This window comes from Crassostrea angulata, chromosome 2 (genome assembly GCF_025612915.1).
Source record: "Crassostrea angulata isolate pt1a10 chromosome 2, ASM2561291v2, whole genome shotgun sequence".
Classification (NCBI taxonomy): Eukaryota; Metazoa; Mollusca; class Bivalvia; order Ostreida; family Ostreidae; genus Magallana; species Magallana angulata.
In genome coordinates, this window is record NC_069112.1 from 44,860,686 (window position 1) to 44,868,442 (window position 7,757).

The 7,757-nt window shown below is 39.7% G+C and overlaps 2 protein-coding genes across 2 annotated transcripts; one reads left to right on the plus strand and one right to left on the minus strand.

Annotated features, from left to right (window-relative positions):
• Positions 1-379: 379 nt before the first annotated feature.
• LOC128174387 (uncharacterized) lies at positions 380-2,738 on the minus strand. The gene is made up of 2 exons (XM_052839951.1): positions 2,735-2,738; positions 380-2,571 (listed from the first exon to the last, which is right to left on the minus strand). Exons 1-2 carry the CDS (start codon positions 2,736-2,738, stop codon positions 380-382), a joined length of 2,196 nt encoding a protein of 731 aa, XP_052695911.1.
• A 1,771-nt stretch (positions 2,739-4,509) lies between these two features.
• Positions 4,510-7,062, plus strand: LOC128174389 (uncharacterized). Its single transcript, XM_052839952.1, has one exon. It carries the CDS (start codon positions 4,510-4,512, stop codon positions 7,060-7,062), a length of 2,553 nt encoding a protein of 850 aa, XP_052695912.1.
• The last annotated feature ends 695 nt before the right edge of the window (positions 7,063-7,757 follow it).

Sequence of the window (7,757 nt, forward strand, 5' to 3'; positions counted from 1 at the left end):
TACTTAAGAAACTATAAAAAAGAACAGCTACATTATAAACATTTGTTCACATTCTTAAAGAAGGTGTTGCTACTGTCGCCGATCGCTCTAAAGTAATCAATCGACTGCCAACTTCACGCCTGATTAAGTTAATTAGCTAATTAAAATTGGCGTCCGAGTTATCTAATGAAAATTTGAACCCCCGTGGTTAACTTGTACGGCACTTATGATATAGACTCGAATTTTGATTAAAAAGAGATAAAATTCAATGAAAATAAATAAATAAAATTGAAAAAAATGATTTACAAATAAAAGGTAGTAAAGAAACTAAAAAATGAATGGAAGAGGCGCAGTTGACAGATTTCATGAAATTGCTATGTGGGTGTCAGGTGATGTATGGCTATGAGACGTTCATTTTAGTGAAGTCCATTTGTTTGTTCATGCCATCAGGTCTGAATGATTTGAGTCTGTGCATCCAGAACTTTTCCTTGCTCTTCCTCTCCGCGTCTGTCCAATGAGGATTATGGTCAATAACCAATACTGTCATGTCTTCCCATTTGTGGCCACTTGTATTAAAATGTTCTCCGACGGGCTCCTTGACTTTTTTGGTCTTTATGGTAGAGCGGTGGTTGTTGATCCTTCTGCGGAGGTCACCTGTTTCACCGACGTATTGCTTAGAGCAGACTTTGCAACTGATGAGATAGATGCAGTTGTCTGTGCGACAAGAAGTGTTGCCAAATATCTTGTAGGTGCGACCTGTGATGGGGCTTTTAAAACTGTCCGCGTTGGTGCTGTGTTTGCACAACAGGCATCTGGTATCGGAACATGTTTTAAAACCACCATTTGGCAACGGGTTGTCTAATCTTGCCCTCACTACCATGTCCTTTAAGTTCCTCGGGCGTTTAAATGCAGCCATTGGTGGATCCTTGAAAAGATCAGCCATTCTTTCGTTAGTGTAAAGAATGGGCAGATTATTTTTAAGGATGGTGTTGAGGTTCTTAAGGGCGGGGTGATATGTAGTGACAAGTGGAACCCTGCTTTTGTCTGTTTTCTCTTTGTATTGTAAAAGGGTTTTCCTGTCTTTTGTAGTAATCTCATCAATCGCAGATTGAACTGTGTGGGCTTTATAGCCTCGATTACACAGATGGGATTTTAATATTCTGCTCTGTTCTTCAAAGATCTCATTAGAAGAACAGATTCGTCTGATTCGGGTAGTTAATCCTTTAGGAATTCCTCTAAAAGTATGGGGAGGGTGGCAACTCGATGGCTTGAGGTAGAGGTGAGAATCAGTGGGTTTGGTATGGAGACTGAATTTTATTTCACCATCTTCCAAGGTGGATGTAGTATCCAAAAATACATTTTTGGAACTAGATATGTCCACTGTGAATTTAATCGAATTGTGGAAGGAGTTGGCAAAGGTGATGAAGTCATTTAGGCAGTCTCGGTTTTCGACCCATTTCATCTCAATATCATCAATGAACCGCAACCAGCTCAAAGGTTTGAAAGGAGCTCTGAGAAGCAGGTTGCGTTCCAATCTTCCCATAAATATATTGGCGTAAGAGGGGGCCATTTTGGTGCCCATAGCTGTACCACTTATTTGTATGTAATGTTCGCCATTAAACATGAAATTGTTCAGCTTGAGAACATGTTCAAGGAGCTTGAGTAGAGATTCCGTTGACGGCTGCTGAATCGTTCTACTGTCCCATACCTCCCTGCAGGCCTCGATACCTTCATCGTGAGGAATGTTCGTGTACAAGGACGTGACATCCATTGTAACGAGAAGAGTATGGTCTGGCAGGCCAGAGGAAGGTGTTTTATTCAGGTAATCTGTAGTGTCCTTGAGGTATGATGGCAAATCTTCTACATGTGGACGGAGATGTAAATCTATAAATTCAGATATTTTCTCCGTGGGGTGGCCGATGGCACTGACTATAGGGCGCCCAGGCATTCCTTCCTTGTGGATTTTTGGAAGCAGATAAAATTGACCTGGTCCACATTTGGTTGGGCGAAGCGTTTCATAAACATTAACACCAATCTCATCATTTTCATACATTTTGTCCAGGGTGTTAGTGATGAGAGCTGAAAACTCTTCAGTAGGATCAGAGTCCAGTTTCTTGTAAAAACGATCGTCTGTCAGCTGTCTGTTGGCTTCAGCTAAATACGCTTGTTTGTCTAGGACAACCACTGTGGATCCTTTGTCTGCTTTCTTTATGACTATGTCGTCCCTGTTTTTCAACCTTTGTAGAGCAGATCTCTCTTCTTTCGTCAGATTGTCAGGGACGATTTTTTGGTTGGTCAGGAGCTTCTCAATGTCTGACTCAACAGCATCAATGTAAGACTCAAGTGCTCCACATTTGCCCGGTGCCGGTTCCCAAGTACTTTTGGGTCGGTACAACTTATGTTCCTCTAAGTTGTGCAAGGGCGGAGGAGGTTCGTCTGTGTGATCATTGCTGGAGTCTTTTCGCGAGAAGTGTTCCTTTAATCTTAGCCTTCGGAAAAATGCTCTGGTGTCCTCTCTAACCTTTTTGTCATCGACCTCATGCGGTGTTGGACAGAAATTGAGACCTTTAGATAGTAGCGAAGTCTCAACGTCTGTGAGAGGAACCTTAGATGTGTTCAGAACTGGGCAGGTGTTGGTATCGACCAAGGACTCGTCTTCACTTGTTTGCTTCTTGCGCTTGAAGCGTGGTTCCACTTGTCACTACATATCACCCCGCCCTTAAGAACCTCAACACCATCCTTAAAAATAATCTGCCCATTCTTTACACTAACGAAAGAATGGCTGATCTTTTCAAGGATCCACCAATGGCTGCATTTAAACGCCCGAGGAACTTAAAGGACATGGTAGTGAGGGCAAGATTAGACAACCCGTTGCCAAATGGTGGTTTTAAAACATGTTCCGATACCAGATGCCTGTTGTGCAAACACAGCACCAACGCGGACAGTTTTAAAAGCCCCATCACAGGTCGCACCTACAAGATATTTGGCAACACTTCTTGTCGCACAGACAACTGCATCTATCTCATCAGTTGCAAAGTCTGCTCTAAGCAATACGTCGGTGAAACAGGTGACCTCCGCAGAAGGATCAACAACCACCGCTCTACCATAAAGACCAAAAAAGTCAAGGAGCCCGTCGGAGAACATTTTAATACAAGTGGCCACAAATGGGAAGACATGACAGTATTGGTTATTGACCATAATCCTCATTGGACAGACGCGGAGAGGAAGAGCAAGGAAAAGTTCTGGATGCACAGACTCAAATCATTCAGACCTGATGGCATGAACAAACAAATGGACTTCACTAAAATGAACGTCTCATAGCCATACATCACCTGACACCCACATAGCAATTTCATGAAATCTGTCAACTGCGCCTCTTCCATTCATTTTTTAGTTTCTTTACTACCTTTTATTTGTAAATCATTTTTTTCAATTTTATTTATTTATTTTCATTGAATTTTATCTCTTTTTAATCAAAATTCGAGTCTATATCATAAGTGCCGTACAAGTTAACCACGGGGGTTCAAATTTTCATTAGATAACTCGGACGCCAATTTTAATTAGCTAATTAACTTAATCAGGCGTGAAGTTGGCAGTCGATTGATTACTTTAGAGCGATCGGCGACAGTAGCAACACCTTCTTTAAGAATGTGAACAAATGTTTATAATGTAGCTGTTCTTTTTTATAGTTTCTTAAGTAGTTTAGTAGTAGCTTTAGATTTTGTTTTCTTTGTTTTGTACTCATGTAATTTATTTTTTAGTCCTGAAGAAGGGACTGGTTGTCCCGAAAATTTGACAATTTCTATTGTTCGTGTCGTTAGCCATTTTTAGTGCTTTTTATATTCAGTTTACTGGCTTAGTATCTATATATTAGATCCGACACTTTTAAGATGCCTAGTGTTGTTGATTCTATTCAGTGCTTTTTATATTATTCTTGATCAACTGTATCTTTAGATCCACTAGCATCTTTTATCGGTACAGAGTCTCGTCCTACCATGGTCGGATTTGAATTTGTTCCGTGTACATAGCTTTAACTTACCCGTCATTTTTACTATTTATTCTTTTTATTTATTTTGATTTTCCCTCACTTTTTCTATTTGTTTTTTTTCTACCCCCTATTTTATTTGTTTGTGATTTCTAGTTCATACTTTCTAAATTTGACATAACACAGTCTCATTTCTGGTACGATCTACCACTTTTCATATTCTATGAGAAATATTAAGTCGTACCTGATATCATTTATTTTGGATAACCTTTTTCTTAAAAATTAAACATTTCGGCTATCTAGTTTTTATTGAAATTAAATTTATTTCCATGGCTCTTAAACAAAACAACACCTTTAAACTTCTGAAAAAACAAAATAAGAAATGTATCAAAACCAAACACAGAATATCAAATTTAGAAACGTATATCAACTGTGACATTATACCAAAAGGCTTTCAGATAAATGTCACTCCCAACATAGGGTTAGTTTCTAAAAACTTCCAAAAACGCTGGGACTTCATATTAAGAAGATGCTCCAAAGAATTAATGTCTCTCTGTCTGTCGTGGGATAACCACAGACTTCGACAACTGGAGAAAGATGTAGTTTCACTGGAGTCTTCTCTTAATAAATCCACTTCCCATGCAGATATTGTTGAAGCAAAAAGCATTATTACAACATTCAATACAACCCTATCTAATGACCTCAACAATACCCAAAACAGGAAGTTCCTTCGGGATGGTGTTCCAGCAACAAACAGAACTAGGTCTAATATGTTGTCATCTCGTCCTTCTGCTAAAAAACAGCGCTCTAGACGCTTCAAGCGCAAGAAGCAAACAAGTGAAGACGAGTCCTTGGTCGATACCAACACCTGCCCAGTTCTGAACACATCTAAGGTTCCTCTCACAGACGTTGAGACTTCGCTACTATCTAAAGGTCTCAATTTCTGTCCAACACCGCATGAGGTCGATGACAAAAAGGTTAGAGAGGACACCAGAGCATTTTTCCGAAGGCTAAGATTAAAGGAACACTTCTCGCGAAAAGACTCCAGCAATGATCACACAGACGAACCTCCTCCGCCCTTGCACAACTTAGAGGAACATAAGTTGTACCGACCCAAAAGTACTTGGGAACCGGCACCGGGCAAATGTGGAGCACTTGAGTCTTACATTGATGCTGTTGAGTCAGACATTGAGAAGCTCCTGACCAACCAAAAAATCGTCCCTGACAATCTGACGAAAGAAGAGAGATCTGCTCTACAAAGGTTGAAAAACAGGGACGACATAGTCATAAAGAAAGCAGACAAAGGATCCACAGTGGTTGTCCTAGACAAACAAGCGTATTTAGCTGAAGCCAACAGACAGCTGACAGACGATCGTTTTTACAAGAAACTGGACTCTGATCCTACTGAAGAGTTTTCAGCTCTCATCACTAACACCCTGGACAAAATGTATGAAAATGATGAGATTGGTGTTAATGTTTATGAAACGCTTCGCCCAACCAAATGTGGACCAGGTCAATTTTATCTGCTTCCAAAAATCCACAAGGAAGGAATGCCTGGGCGCCCTATAGTCAGTGCCATCGGCCACCCCACGGAGAAAATATCTGAATTTATAGATTTACATCTCCGTCCACATGTAGAAGATTTGCCATCATACCTCAAGGACACTACAGATTACCTGAATAAAACACCTTCCTCTGGCCTGCCAGACCATACTCTTCTCGTTACAATGGATGTCACGTCCTTGTACACGAACATTCCTCACGATGAAGGTATCGAGGCCTGCAGGGAGGTATGGGACAGTAGAACGATTCAGCAGCCGTCAACGGAATCTCTACTCAAGCTCCTTGAACATGTTCTCAAGCTGAACAATTTAATGTTTAATGGCGAACATTACATACAAATAAGTGGTACAGCTATGGGCACCAAAATGGCCCCCTCTTACGCCAATATATTTATGGGAAGATTGGAACGCAACCTGCTTCTCAGAGCTCCTTTCAAACCTTTGAGCTGGTTGCGGTTCATTGATGATATTGAGATGAAATGGGTCGAAAACCGAGACTGCCTAAATGACTTCATCACCTTTGCCAACTCCTTCCACAATTCGATTAAATTCACAGTGGACATATCTAGTTCCAAAAATGTATTTTTGGATACTACATCCACCTTGGAAGATGGTGAAATAAAATTCAGTCTCCATACCAAACCCACTGATTCTCACCTCTACCTCAAGCCATCGAGTTGCCACCCTCCCCATACTTTTAGAGGAATTCCTAAAGGATTAACTACCCGAATCAGACGAATCTGTTCTTCTAATGAGATCTTTGAAGAACAGAGCAGAATATTAAAATCCCATCTGTGTAATCGAGGCTATAAAGCCCACACAGTTCAATCTGCGATTGATGAGATTACTACAAAAGACAGGAAAACCCTTTTACAATACAAAGAGAAAACAGACAAAAGCAGGGTTCCACTTGTCACTACATATCACCCCGCCCTTAAGAACCTCAACACCATCCTTAAAAATAATCTGCCCATTCTTTACACTAACGAAAGAATGGCTGATCTTTTCAAGGATCCACCAATGGCTGCATTTAAACGCCCGAGGAACTTAAAGGACATGGTAGTGAGGGCAAGATTAGACAACCCGTTGCCAAATGGTGGTTTTAAAACATGTTCCGATACCAGATGCCTGTTGTGCAAACACAGCACCAACGCGGACAGTTTTAAAAGCCCCATCACAGGTCGCACCTACAAGATATTTGGCAACACTTCTTGTCGCACAGACAACTGCATCTATCTCATCAGTTGCAAAGTCTGCTCTAAGCAATACGTCGGTGAAACAGGTGACCTCCGCAGAAGGATCAACAACCACCGCTCTACCATAAAGACCAAAAAAGTCAAGGAGCCCGTCGGAGAACATTTTAATACAAGTGGCCACAAATGGGAAGACATGACAGTATTGGTTATTGACCATAATCCTCATTGGACAGACGCGGAGAGGAAGAGCAAGGAAAAGTTCTGGATGCACAGACTCAAATCATTCAGACCTGATGGCATGAACAAACAAATGGACTTCACTAAAATGAACGTCTCATAGCCATACATCACCTGACACCCACATAGCAATTTCATGAAATCTGTCAACTGCGCCTCTTCCATTCATTTTTTAGTTTCTTTACTACCTTTTATTTGTAAATCATTTTTTTCAATTTTATTTATTTATTTTCATTGAATTTTATCTCTTTTTAATCAAAATTCGAGTCTATATCATAAGTGCCGTACAAGTTAACCACGGGGGTTCAAATTTTCATTAGATAACTCGGACGCCAATTTTAATTAGCTAATTAACTTAATCAGGCGTGAAGTTGGCAGTCGATTGATTACTTTAGAGCGATCGGCGACAGTAGCAACACCTTCTTTAAGAATGTGAACAAATGTTTATAATGTAGCTGTTCTTTTTTATAGTTTCTTAAGTAGTTTAGTAGTAGCTTTAGATTTTGTTTTCTTTGTTTTGTACTCATGTAATTTATTTTTTAGTCCTGAAGAAGGGACTGGTTGTCCCGAAAATTTGACAATTTCTATTGTTCGTGTCGTTAGCCATTTTTAGTGCTTTTTATATTCAGTTTACTGGCTTAGTATCTATATATTAGATCCGACACTTTTAAGATGCCTAGTGTTGTTGATTCTATTCAGTGCTTTTTATATATATATATATATATATATATATATATATATATATATATATATATATATATATATATATATATATATATATATATATATATATATATA

Coding starts and splice junctions, on each gene's coding strand:
- LOC128174389 (XM_052839952.1), top strand. CDS start 4,510: ATGTCTCTCTGTCTGTCGTGGGATAACCACAGACTTCGACAACTGGAG.